Source organism: Podarcis bocagei (assembly GCF_964188305.1).
Source record: "Podarcis bocagei genome assembly, chromosome: 5".
NCBI classification, from domain to species: domain Eukaryota; kingdom Metazoa; phylum Chordata; class Lepidosauria; order Squamata; family Lacertidae; genus Podarcis; species Podarcis bocagei.
This window is the reverse complement of record NC_138129.1, coordinates 37,721,137-37,735,453: the sequence shown is the minus strand read 5'-3', so window position 1 is coordinate 37,735,453 and position 14,317 is coordinate 37,721,137. Positions and strand designations below refer to the sequence as shown.

The following is a 14,317-nucleotide window of genomic DNA, read 5'->3' as shown; positions in this document are numbered from 1 at the left end:
ACCTGAGGGGCTCATCTTCCAGCGTCATAACTTTTCTATGCCTGTTGTCTTTGTCCATGGAGTTTTCTTGGCAGGGATACTGCAGTGGCTTGCCGCTTCCTACTCCAGGTGGATCACGTTTGGTCAAAACTCTCCACTATGACCTGTTCATCTTGGGTGCCCTGCTCGGCATAGTTCATAGCTTCTCTGAGTTATTCAAGCCCCTTCGCCACGGCAAGGCAGTGATCCATGAAGGGGCATAAACATCTACCATTTAGAAAAAGGGCAGCTTGCTGCATCTAGTTTCTGTAGCTCTTGTGTGGTGGGTTCCAGATGGACTACAACTCCCATCAGCTTGTATTGGTTGGGGCTGCTGTGAATTGTGGTCTGAAACATCTGGAGGCTATCACATTGGAGGATACAGTTGTAACAAAATAAAGGGAGGGAAGGGGTCCTGGACCTTTAAAAACACTTGCACAGAAGAGTACCATTCACAAGTACTGTATTTTATTATATAAGGGAAGTTATTAAAATTGTCAAAGATTTCAAACACTCGATTAAAACTGCAATAAAAAATAATGCAACATTATAAATACAAAGGCTAAAATGGAAGCAGCAGCCGTAAAACAGAACAAGCGTTAAATACAGGAGCGCATTACCGTTACTCATTCAATGCCTGGACAAATAAATAAATGAAAGTCTGCATTCCAGGTACCAAAGTGAGCCTCTGGCAAGCTACCCTGCATGGAGAGTTTTCCAAAGCTGCAATGTCACAACCATCAGGCTCTCCACTTTCTGTGGATGCCACTTTCGAAAGGACCTTGGAGACAGGGCTGCTGATTGCAAACAATTGATTTAATAAAATACCCTTCCTGTGAAGAGCTTTTTCCTGACCCACTGGTGCCAAGATGTACCCACTTGAAAGTGCAAGGACCTTAGCAATGGGCTTCCTTTGCTCCCTCACCACCGCCTTCCATCTTTTGTCTAAGGTTCTGCACTTGATCTTTGTGTGTGACTTTCAATCAGTCAGAGCCCTAATGGCCACAGCCTCGCAATCTCTCTTAATTTCAAGCATATTAGTACCGCATGCAATCAGCCAATCATGCTAGTTGCCCCCTCAGCAGTGCTAGGAATATGAGAAGGGCATGTATAATGATAGGTACAGAGCAGAAAGCGCTCAGCTTGATTGCCCTTTGGCCAGTGTTAAATCATTTCAATGCATGCAAACTGTGCGCTGCAAAGCACCAAAGCCATGTGACAAGCCCTGTGCAGGATGATTCTGCCAGAACTTAAGAATTGAGGGCATGTTTTTTAGTCTGGAGCTCCCGGTTGCTGTGAGCAGCACTCTTGAAAGGACAGTGAGTTAGGGCTACAAGTTTTCAAATAAAGCATTTATATAAATATCATGCCTGAGACTATAAATTTCCATCCGAACCAGGCAACATTAGGTCAGGAGGTTTTAGTCTTTTCCATGGGATTTCTAGTATGTATGCCTATACTCTGTGTGGCTCCTTCTTTTCCCCAGCTGGAAACTCTTATGCACACTTCTCATTTTTGGATCAAGGCTTTATGGGGCAGAGTGTGCATATATGTGTATCTACATTAAGAGTCTGACTGTGAACCTATGCTTGGTTCAGATGTTCAGTGTTAGTGCTCAGTTAAATAGAGCGCCTCTCCTTTTCCAGCTCCAATCAGAATTAGGCAGAATAAGACTCTTCATTGTCAGAACTCTGGCTTAGCTCAATCAAGTTTAACACCCTCTTTAAATTGGTTAAAATTCATGCAAGCACCCCTGCACAATTTCAGGATCAAGACATACAGAATAATCAAAAATAACAAAATAATCAAAATAACAAATCCTGACCAGTAGATGAAGTAATATTAAATTAGCAAATAGCTGAGGTCAACTGTGTCTTTGGGAGCAAGGCACATTTCTATTCCTTTGCAAAAAAATTTGCCAGAGTTTGCCAAGAAGAACAATCAAATCAGCAGTGCAGATTTGCATCAGTGAGTTGGGGGAAAAAAACATCCCAACAATCCTTTAAATTATTTCCAGTGGCTGTGATATCTAATACAAACAATGGAGATTTGATCACATAGGCACTGCTGTTTTCATACATTTCATGAAGAAGAGGAGCAGGTGAAGTTCAAATGCACTCTCTGGAGAATGAAAATATCTCACAGGGCAAGTCACTATTGTGATGTTTAATTTCATCCTAGGTGGGCTGGCTTAAAACTGTTTGTGGAGAGGAATGCTGCCAGGTTAAAAGCTGCTACCTGATATCTCCCCTGGGTTGCCCTACCACCCACTCCTGCTCATCATGCTTTCTCCGATGTGGCATGCTCAGCACAGGATGCTCCAAGGAGCCGTTCGCCTGGCTACCACCTCCCTTCGCCTGCTTTGCTCCTCTTGGGGTTGCAGACATAGGGAAGTGCTCCAGCTGGGACAGAGCGTTGGTGGGTGGACTAGCTAGCAGGCAGCTGCCTCCTTGCTTGCTGCCTGCCTCCTTGCTTAGTGGGGTTTGGCTGTGTTTTGTGCTGCTGTTGCCTGTAAGGGGATGAGATTCCTAGCTGGCTAGGCCCACCATGAGTCCACTTCAGGGTACTGGGAGGCTAAAGGCTAGCTGCCTGTTGCTTAATTGCAAAATGGAACTGAGAGGAAGTGGGAATGACAAATAGTTCAGAAAGAAACTGAGTTGAGCTGGGCAGCCTATGAAGTGCCTCGGACTGAGGTAGGCTGTTTTCTGACATACCAAATCAAGGTCAGAATTTATGTAAAAAGTTGGGTCTCAGTAGGTGCTCCATTAACTTTTTTATGGTTGAGTGGGAAATGGATCTGTGTTGGTCATAGGATTACCATTGAAAAAGTACATGAAAACCACTTGTTTTAACACGCATGAATTCACAAGAAAGCATTTAGAAGTAATCTTGTGTACACCTGGTTCTGTGATGGATTCTGCTGTTCCCTCTCTCCAGCATCCCCCCTCATGAGATTACCATTGCGTGAGAAGGGAGCGTGAGGCTCTGCTTCCTGGTTCCTTTCCTTCTGTTGCAATTCTCATAGCCCTCTATGTGTTGGGAGCTTTTTCTATTCTAGGCTCCCCTTGTGAGTTCTGAATAAGCTTGTAGCTAGAATCATATAAAATTGGGTCACTAAAAGGATCCCAAATGGCTGTGAGTCAACATTTTCCTTATTAGTTTGGAAATTCATGCAGAACCTTTTTATACTACCACTTTGCAAGTGGATCTCACCATTGTCTGACTAGAAAAATAAACTTATGCGAACAAGGCTGTTTGAATGGAACATTAGTCTCTGTAGTGTCTGTGTAAGTGATTCCTATGCCATAACATGACTTGCATGTTATGAGACCTTACAAAAAATTTATCTGAGAATGGGGGAAAATTGGAAGGGTTTGTGATTGTGCTTGTACAACTGAGTGCCCACCTGTCAAGGCTTGACTCGGGTGTAGGTCAGCAACAAAAAAACAAATCACCTGAGGCCAGTTTTTATTCAAGAAAACAAACCACAGAGCTCCAGCCTAGTGGTCTCAGCAACTCTTCCTAGGAGGTCCTGCCCAGATGAAGCAGTTGCAAGCACCCTTCTCTACGACTCCTCCTTTTCAGAGTTTAACCCACACAGTCTCAAACTGTGTCTGTGCACAACTAACCTCTTTTCATTTCTCTCTGTGTTCTTGGAGACCAAGGGGGAAGGGGAGCTGGTCGCAACAGGAGGGGGAGGCTTCCTGGATTCTTCAGCAAGCTCTTGACCCCCTCCTTTCCAGCGTCTGCTTCAGCCTTAGACTCTGAACTGCATTTTGTCACAGACTCTTCTTGTTCACTAAACCCTGTCTCCTGTTGCTGACACCTCCTTCTCGCAGCCTTCTCCTTCTTCCTCTGACTGCTCATCATTGTTCCACCACCACTCCTCTGGTTCTGGGCCTTCCTTCCCATGGGGGTTCCCTGGCTGGTGCCTCCCACCACTTCTCTGCATCCAGCCAGTCCATGGCATCACCATAATAGCATAGCTATAAGACAGCAGGCGCTGGGGAGTAGGGATATAAGAAGGCAAGTTCCATTCCAACCTGTATTCATCATAATCCACATTGTTTCTGTTCTGCTGCAGTTCAGTTTCTGCCAAATACTGTGTTAGCCATCTCACAGTCCGCTAGTTAACATAAGTTATGCAACTTATGAAACTATTTGTGTAACTTGCATTCATTTCAATGTAAAGGAAATGTCAAAAACAATGTATTCAAAGTAATGAATTATGTATCATTTGCATATTTAAAACAACATCAATGCGAATGACTACAGATTATATTGGCAGGATTGAGTTTCGTTCCTGACCACAGGTGAACATGCAACCTGCAGCTTTTCCACTTCCCTTTGCTGTTTTTGTCAGAATCCTCCAGCATCTCTACTGAGGGGATGGTGCAGTTGGTCATCAAGTAAACGGCATCCATTGAGACTCATAGCTCTTCTCATATTCAGCAGCAAGCCCTCTTGCTAATGGGGCCCTAATTTTGTCCCCATGCTCCTCACAGCTGAATTGAACAAAGGCAACACTGAGTCTGTGGGGGATGAAACCAGCAGGCACTGCCATACCCTGGGCTACATCTAAGTAAGAAAGCAGGCAAGGAAGGGCTCTCTGAGGGCAGGTGGGAGTTGGTAGGGCAATGCCTCATCCACCGTAATGGATTGGGCCCCCACTACTGGCCTTGCTTAACAAATACAACTCAGTAACATGGTGCATACACAAACTATGCTCCCCCTTCTGTGAATTCGTTACAGCCATTTCAGAGTTTGGAAGGAGATTTGTTCTCATCCAAGAAAGCCTTTCAGGCAGCCTCATAGCAAATACTGTACTGTGATTCCTGAAGAACAAGCAAATTAGAATAGTGGGCCACAATAAAACAAGAGTTTAAGAATTGCTGTCATAGAATGACAGATTAAAATGCTTACAGATAAATCATTAGAGATCTAGTGTTATGTTTTGACAAGGAACAGTTGTGAGCTGGCCCTGTGCCCAGGAAGGGCTCTCCATCACCACAAACAACATACACTCACTCTCCAGCTCCCTGTTAATAAATTCTGATTGGGCACTAAAGTTTTACAGCTTCTGTGGTTGTTCACTCTGGACCCCGTTAAATCGCAGCAGGTGATATACAAGGCTGTGAATTGTCGTATCCCCCCCCCCCCATCCCTAGTAAATGGAGACTGCACAGGCAAGAAGACTCTATGCTCTGCGACTGCTTGCTGTCCCTTAACATTTCTACATCCTCATTCATGGGACTGAAACTGCATTGTTCACGCTGGTCAATGATCTCCAGTGGGCTAGGGACAAAGGTGAAAGCTGTTTTCTATTTCTGCTGGATCTCTCAGTGGCCTTTGATACCATCGACCATGAAATCCTTCTGGACTGCCTAGAGGAGCTGGGGGCACTGTTATACAGTGGTTCTGCTCCTTCCTCCTGGGCCGTGTCCAGAAAATGGTGTTGGATGATGAGTGTTCAGACCCCTGAGTGTTCAGACTTGTGGGGTGCCTCAGGGTTTCGGCCTCTCCCCCATGATTTTTAACATCTATATAAAGCTACTGGGAGAGATCATCAGGGGGTTTGGGCTGCGTGTTCATCAGTATGCGGATGATACCCAGCTCTACCTCTCTTTTAAATTTGAATCAGTGAAAGCGGTGGATGTCCTGTGTGAGTGTCTGGATGTGGTTGGAGGATGGATAGCAGCTATAAGCTTGCCGTAGGATCTGGCGCTCTGGACAGCAGGCAAAAAAAGAAAGGAAACAAAATGCAAAAAGAACTTTAGGTGCTAGAAATGCACTTTACAATAAGCTCAACCTGTTTTGGGAAAAATCACTTCCGCAAGGGCCCATTTTTAACAACATTTCTCATATCCAAGGTATACAGCAGTTTGACTGTGATCCCCATATAGATGTATTCCAGCTGCAGTTACAGGAATGGACATGCCCCTTTCACATATTGCCCTGTAGCTGCTGCCATTGTCCCATTTATCCTATGAGTGGGCTACCCTGGCAAAAATAGCTGCCACCACTGTCCTCAAGGGAAGAAGGGAAGAATAATACCTGACAGTCTTGCAACTAAGGAGGACAGAATGCTGGACTAGGCAGGTCTTTGGTTTCCTTCAGTAGCGATCTTGTGCTCTTTTATCACTTTCCTGCCTTCCCAGATTTCTGTTCAGGTTTTCTATTCAACCCTTCAAAGAGATGACTGTCCTCTGTAAAATAGGCACCCATGATGTTAGCTGAAATATGAGGAGGGCAGGAGAGGGACCGTTTAATAATAATAATAATAATAATAATAATAATAATAATAATAATAATAATAATGCCCCCACTGGTTCTGCAAAGATGATTAGCCTCTGTTTACAAGCTACTGTATGTGTTATTCTAGAATTTTGTCTTGGGCAGTATGATTCACTGGTGCTTTTAGGCAGACTCTGTCCACTGTAAATTTAAGTAGCTGTTTGTTTGTTTGTTTTCATTTTTTAGATGCCCTGATGTTTGCCCTTCTTTGCAAATACCGAGTCTATATGAGATTGGCCAATGCACAGACAATAGCTGTGAAGCCCCAGTAGGAGGTAAGTATCATTATTCAAATACTTATTTCTATTATTGCACAAGAAAGCCTGTTGTTAAAAGGCTGAATGAATCTTGGCAAAATGGTGTGTTTTTTAAAGTGGCACGAATTTATTTGGAACACACAGATCTTCCTTTATGCCACCAATTCCCTTTTCCTCGGCTGAATTTTGGACTAAACTTATTTTGGCACCAAAAAGAAGCTCATTTTGCTCTGAATTTATTTGGACTATATTTGTATAACTCCACTCACTTAGTTTTGAAATGCTGAGATATGTTAAAATAAAGCTTGTATGTTCCAGAAACAGCAGCTTGATCTAGTCTGAGATGCTGGGATTTTTCTGACCTGTAGATGCCCTATCCATGACATGTGGATCTTAATGCAATTTCTTTTTCCTTGGCAGAATGAGTGAGAGGGACATCCGAAGCTTGAGCAAAGGGGTATTGGTGCTCTCTCTCTGCCTTATAACGCTATGGGGAAGGCTGACTCTGGCCTCATCACACCACAGAAGCCATTCAGGTAGGCCAAACAATCTCTCTTGAATCTGCCCTTGTTTCTTATTGCAGCGCTTTGACTAAAAGTGTGTGCGCAGGATTAGACTTCTTGCATCTCCAGACCTTCTGAGGACTTGCAAGATGCTACCAACTGGACTTCTGAAGAAGGTTCAGTTTTTTATGTTGAGAGGTTTAGAGCAGGAGTCACCGGTGTGTCCAGCAGTACCTCCTATGGCACCTGCAAGAAGTCTCCATAAATACTCCTCAGAAATCTACAGTGCGGGAGAGATTGTTTTCTCTTCCAGTTCAGTTGCTGTTTACACTGGTTTGGCTTCTCCTATACACAGCATCCATTTTGTGACTGGTGCCCTTGGTACTTTCTCAGAATTTCAAGTCTGTTCAAAATTCCAGGTGTGAGAGGTGTACTCAGATGTACTCTAGAGGCAGAATGCCACCATTATTTTAGAATTCCTTCTCAGAGCATGCTCTCTCAATGCTCTTAACAGCTGCATAAAGCCAGCAGGTATTTGACACTGGGCACAGAGGGAGGGGGAAGCCAGCCACTTACTGAACTCAGTAAATATGAAACTCAGACCCTCATCCCTTTCTCCTCTCTGCAAAAGGCCGTTTTAAGGATTGGAGAAGGTGGAAGAAACAACATCACATAGGTTCTTGCCTCAACACTGTCTCCTGCTGGGTGGAGTTCACATGAGCACATGAGGTTTGGCACCTGCCAATTCTCAAAGAAGAGCCTGTCTGCAGGGTGATTTCCTAGCTGCCCAAGCCAAGAAAGGCATTGGCAAATTGCAAGTGTGCCTTAGGAAAAAAGGTGCACCAACTTCAGAACCCTTTCAGAGTTTTCCCTCAACATAAACCTCCTTTCCGAGACAGACTCAAGCCCCTTTCACACCTATAATGTGCATTGTGGAGAATGGTGAGCAGCATTGCAGCAGCAGGCTTAGTCCCTGAATGACAGACATTCATTGTAATGTTTGAAATGACTCCCACATATGTGACTGTACACATGGGCAGCTTTCCTCTGCATATTTGGTAGTCCTTTTTCAGGGTTTCCGAATGCATGGACAGAGTCATCTGTGTCTGCAGTTGTTCTCATAGTAGTGTTTTCAGAAACTACAACGAATGTGCATGGGGTGGCTGGGTAGAACTTGCTGGAATGCTGCAGGCACTCTCCCATTTGTGCTTATTGTACCTGATATAGCCTCTGAAAATGACATCAGGCAAATGCAACTCCCAAGTGGACATCTCTGCGACAGAGCCCAACGTTCCATGTGCAGAGAAGGGTCTTCTCCCTGCAAGAAGTGCAGTCGCTTTGCTGCAATCAGTATCTGGTTGACCACTGTGAAAACAGGCTGGTGGATGAGATGAGTCTTTGGCATGGTCTAGCGGGGCTCTTCTTATGCTATTATTGTGTTTTAAATGGAATGGAAAACTCAGCAAAATCTGATTCAGCTAATGATTTATCATGGATGTGCAGGTGATTCCTGCTTTGCTTCTCCCTTGCTGTCGGTGCTCCAAACAAACCATAGTGTGTAGCCAAGGTGTGTTATTCAGAGTTAAGAGTTTGAGCAAAATAAACCACTATTCCTGGTTCAGATGTCAGAATTCTCCAGGTATTGTGTATTATTGCTTGTGCTAGGCGAGGAGCAAAGCAGGAGTCATCTTTGCTCTTGTGGTGTACCATTCACTCAGATGTGTCAACTGGGCAATAACAAACTATGGAGAACTTCTGCTCACTAAGGTATAAAACTATTGTCTGTCCCCCACCCCCCAAGCTTAGTGCTTTCAGCTTAAGCTTAGCCTTATGATATTTACATTTTGACCTGTTTATTGTGTCCAGTGGGAATACTGTAGTGACATGCCTTTTTGCCAGAACAAGTAGTAAATAAACCTCAGAAATTGACAAATGTTCCTATGATTCTTGTATTTTAGTTTTTGGATTTAAAAACTGATTCTTATGTTTTAATTCTAAGGAACTGGAAGTGTTCTTTAGTTGGGTTAATTCTTTATTTGTGTTAGTCATAGGGCTGACTCAAGTTGCAAATCCCACAAATTTTCTTATCGTGGGTAGCCATTTGGTCATATCTGGTATTTTCCTCGGCTGTTGACTCAGTTTTGCAGCCTGTAATTTCTGTTGCATTTCTGGCCTGGTGCTGTATATGCAGGTGGCAGTTCTTGTCAAGAGTGCTTTCTACCCGTTCCAACTTATTTCAGCCTGCAGTCTGACTTGGAGAGATTACCACCATATGTATGTCTTTGCTGCAGCCAAGCTTGGTTAAGATTAGAAGTCATATTATGCCTTTATTCCTTGAAACTTCATCTGATGGAGAATGCGATGAGCTTTGGTATCTGGCACTTCCACAAACTGTACCTAGTTGCAAGTTTATTTTTCTGGCTATTTCAAGGTACAGTTCTAATGCTTAAAGCTGGAAACAGCTTTGAGTCAGACCCCGCTCCCAAATCACTAAACAATCTATCTCTCCTTGCCTTACTTACCTTACTATCACTAGATTTGGCCCCAAATTCTACCCTTAAATCTAAAGAATTAATTTCCTTCCTGTTCAGAGCAACTAAACTAGTTATTGCCCAACGATGGAAGAAAGCCTCTAATATACCAGTAACGGCTTGGATTAATAACACCTGGAACATTGCTTTATTAGAATGCCTCACATACCATGGACAACTAATCAAAGGCATCTCCAAGAAAGATACCTTTGGCACGATTTGGTCTCCTTTTTTCTCTTTTATTGAAAAAGAACAGGATATTTCAATGCCACCATCATCACAGAGGTGTCTTTGGAGGCGATATATTAATTTAAAATGTCCAGTAAACCAGATTGAGAGTATTTGGTGAGCCAGCATGACAGTGACAAGGGACTGAGGATTGGAGTGATCATTCTGTGATATTATGGTGATATTATGGCAGTGGACGAAGCTGTGTTGTAACTTTTGAATAAATGTGTTTTAATAAAGAGGGGGAGAGAGAGCTTTTCCTGGAGGCTTTAAAATTGGCAATTCGTGGGACGCAGGTGGCGCTATGGTCTAAACCACTGAGCCTCTTGGGCTTGCCGATCAGAAGGTCAGCGTTCGAATCCCCGCGAAGGGGTGAGCTCCTGTTGTTTGGTCCCAGCTCCTGCCAACCTAGCAGTTCAAAAGCATGTCAAAGTGCAAGTAGATAAATAGGTACCGCTCTGGCGGGAAGGTAAACGGCGTTTCCGTGTGCTGCTCTGGTTTCGCCAGAAGCGGCTTAGTCATGCTAGCCATGTGACCTGGAAAAACAGTCTGCGGACAAACGCTGGCTCCCTCAGCCTGTAAAGCGAGATGAGCGCCGCAACCCTAGAGTCGTTTGTAACAGGACTTAACTGTCAGGGGTCCCTTTACCATTTTTTAATTGGCAATTCCGGCATGTTTTATAGGAGCTACTATGCAATTATGCCAAATAAGGCAAAGGGGTCACTTGATGTTCTTTCAGACTGGGACCTGCATACAAAGAACAACAAGAATAAATTCTTGAATTGTACTCAGCCTTAAAAAGCAGCGGTACAATGTGTGTGCGTTTGCTGTTAGGAATATGCATCTAGGAATAGGAATCTATACCTGACCTACTTGCTTCTGTCATTGTCAGCATGGGTCATTCCCAAGTATGCCGTTGGGTGGAGGATGAGCTTCTGCTACACACAGAGTCATCTAAACATGGCAATGTAGAATTTAGATTTTTCAGAGGTGGGCAGTAGTGAACATAGTTAGCACACAACGGCATTAATGTGTTGTGCATGCCAAAAACCTGTCCCACTGTTTTCTGCTGTATCTGAACCGAGAGCTATGGAGCTGCAGGCAGTTGGAGTTCAGGATATGAGGACTTCAAAGGATTTCTGCCTGAGACTTGCTTCCCTAATTGCTCCATGCTACAGGGAGCAATTAAAAGTGAGTAGCTGCTCTGGTGCTCTTCCTAGTCACAGGCTTGGGGGAGCCTCTTTAGTTTACCGCAGGTGCCTAAATCCCATTTCTGCTGTCTAGCATGTGTCTCGAAATGTGGTTGGAATTTAGAGAAAGAGAGATGCATAATAAACACCTGTCTGCGGGGAATAAAGGCAAATGATGTTCCAATCTCAGAGGTATGCCTGCATTGTAGCCATCCAATTTGCAAAAACAACAACAACAAAACATTTCTGTCATTTTCATGTGCAAGTTATTTTCCACATCATTTAAAAGAGAAGTTCTTTATTTCGATGGAGAGAGCTGGTGGAACTTGGGCAAATTAATCTCCTAATTTGGATCTCAATTCCATCCACGTCTGTGGCATACTTGCATCTCACACTGCAGTAATGTCTCTAAAGTTTGTGTTTCTGCCCTTGGTTTCTGCCCATCATGGTCTGGTATTAAGGCAATCAAGCCTGGTGACCCTTCCCTGCGTTTTGGCATAGGAACTGTGTTATAAACTTGCTTCTGTGCATAATAAAGTGGGAGGGCCATGTGCACACAGCGAGCTCTGTGAAAGGCACACAGATTATTTCCAAGATCATAGAATTGTTGAGTTGGAAGGAATCCTTAGGGTCATCTAGTCCAGCCTCCTGCAATGCAGGAATCTCAACTAAAGCATCCATGACAGATGACCATCCAACCTCTGCTTAAAAACCTCCAAGCCCACCACACCTTCCAAGGGAGTCCATTCCACTGTCAAACAGCTCATACTGTCAGAAAGTTATTTCTGATGTTGATTCGGAATCTCCTTTTTGTAGCTTGAATCCATTGGTCCGGGTCCTGCCTTCTGGGGCAGGAGAAAACAAGCCTGCTCCATCTTTCATTTCCCCTAAAAGTTGCAATAGTCCTGGTTTTGCTCCACCCCGCTTAGGGCTATATTAATGAGTCCATACATAGGAATTACTTACAGAAGTACTCCCATGTGTGGTGATTATTTATTTATTTATTTATGTGTATCTATGTATTTATTTATCAAGTTCTCTGTACTACTTCTGTGGAAAATGTGGTACATAATAAACCAATAATGCACTGCATTCAGTTTTACATATGAGCACAGAAAATTGCTTTAGGCCTTTTCAGTCTGTAGATTCTGTTCAAAATCCCGTCTGCATCCACAAGCTGCTGATTTTACCATCTGTGGGACATATTTGGGCCACACATTGATGTTTTTCAATTTAATTTTAGCAATGTAAATTTGAGCATCAAGTATATGAGGGAAGATGCAGAACAGTTACCGTATTTTTCGCCCCATAAGACGCACTTTTTCCCCTCCAAAAATGAAGGGAAAATCTGGGTGCGTCTTATGGGGCGAATGCAGGCTTTCGCTGAAGCTTGAAGAGCGAGAGGGGTCGGTGCGCACCGACCCCTCTCGCTCTCCAGGCTTCAGGAAGATATCCGCCGCCCAGGCAGCCCTGTGGGAGGTCCCACAGGGTTGCCTAGGCTGCGGATAGCAGCCTGCTTCTCGGAGCGTCGGGCGCCCTGAAGGCAGAGCGCCCGACGCTTCGGGAACAATTCCGCCGCCCAGGCAGCCCTGTGGGAGGTCCCGCAGGGTTGCCTAGGCTGCGGATAGCAGCCTGCTTCTCGCAGCGTCGAGCGCCCTGAAGGCAGAGCGCCCGACGCTTCAGGAACCATTCCGCCGCCCAGGCAGCCCTGTGGGAGGTCCCACAGGGCTGCCTAGGCTGCGGATAGCAGCCTGCTTCTCGCAGCGTCGAGCGCCCTGAAGGCAGAGCGCCCGACGCTTCGGGAACCATTCCGCAGCCCAGGCAGCCCTGTGGGAGGTCCCACAGGGCTGCCTAGGCTGCGGATAGCAGCCTGCTTCTCGCAGCGTCGAGCGCCCTGAAGGCAGAGCGCCCGACGCTTCGGGAACAATTCCGCAGCCCAGGCAGCCCTGTGGGAGGTCCCGCAGGGTTGCCTAGGCTGCGGATAGCAGCCTGCTTCTCGCAGCGTCGAGCGCCCTGAAGGCAGAGCGCCCGACGCTTCGGGAACCATTCCGCAGCCCAGGCAGCCCTGTGGGAGGTCCCACAGGGCTGCCTAGGCTGCGGATAGCAGCCTGCTTCTCGCAGCGTCGAGCGCCCTGAAGGCAGAGCGCCCGACGCTTTGGGAACCATTCCGCAGCCCAGGCAGCCCTGTGGGAGGTCCCACAGGGCTGCCTAGGCTGCGGATAGCAGCCTGCTTCTCGCAGCGTCGAGCGCCCTGAAGGCAGAGCGCCCGACGCTTCGGGAACCATTCCGCAGCCCAGGCAGCCCTGTGGGAGGTCCCGCAGGGTTGCCTAGGCTGCGGATAGCAGCCTGCTTCTCGGAGCGTCGGGCGCCCTGAAGGCAGAGTGCCCGACGCTTCGGGAACAATTCCGCCGCCCAGGCAGCCCTGTGGGAGGACCCGCAGGGATGTCTAGGCTGCGGATAGCAGCCTGCTTCTCGGAGCGTCGGGCGCCCTGAAGGCAGGGTGCGCAAGGCTTGGGGCGGCAGCGGACTGCTTGCGCGCACCTAGAAGCTTGGGGCGTGCTGAGGTCAGCGCGCCCCAAGCTTCTGCATGCCGGCAAGCAGTCCGCTGCCGCCCCAAGCCTCCCGCACCCGGCAGGAGGTCCCGCCGGGTGCGCAAGGCTTGGGGCGGCAGCGGACTGCTTGCGCACACCTAGAAGCTTGGGGCGTGCTGAGGTCAGCGCGCCCCAAGCTTCTGCATGCCGGCAAGCAGTCCGCTGCCGCCCCAAGCCTCCCGCACCCGGCAGGAGGTCCCGCCGGGTGCGGGAGGCTTGGGGCGGCAGCGGACTGCTTGCGCGCACCTAGAAGCTTGGGGCGTGCTGAGGTCAGCGCGCCCCAAGCTTCTGCATGCCGGCAAGCAGTCCGCTGCCGCCCCAAGCCTCCCGCACCCGGCAGGAGGTCCCGCCGGGTGCGCAAGGCTTGGGGCGGCAGCGGACTGCTTGCCGGCATGCAGAAGCTTGGGGCGCGCTGAGCTCCGCACGCCCCAAGCTCCTGGTGTAGCGCAGCGCACCTGGGGGGGAAATAAAAATTTTTTCCTTCATTTCCCCCCCTAAAATCTAGGTGCGTCTTATGGGCCGGTGCGTCTTATGGGGCGAAAAATACGGTAAACTGCAGCTGCATTTGCTAATGTATGACCTCACATAGACCCCTGTTCCACTTCTGCCATTCCCTGCTATAGATAAAACAATTCTAAGCCTATAATCCCTAATATCACTGCTCACAACTAACCTATATCTCCCAGTGTGACTATTCCAAACAAT

The 14,317-nt window shown here is 46.7% G+C and overlaps 1 protein-coding gene across 2 annotated transcripts in view; it reads left to right on the top strand.

Annotated features, from left to right (window-relative positions):
- TAFA3 (TAFA chemokine like family member 3) overlaps positions 1-14,317 on the top strand; it is a 100,429-nt gene that overhangs the window by 35,948 nt on the left and 50,164 nt on the right. For both annotated transcript variants that reach the window (XM_081195215.1, XM_081195216.1), the window contains exons 2-3: positions 6,499-6,587; positions 6,990-7,105. In XM_081195215.1, coding sequence (XP_081051341.1) covers positions 6,991-7,105 — 115 coding nt within the window. In that variant the 5' untranslated portion in view covers positions 6,499-6,587; position 6,990. The remainder of the gene's footprint in view (positions 1-6,498; positions 6,588-6,989; positions 7,106-14,317) is intronic.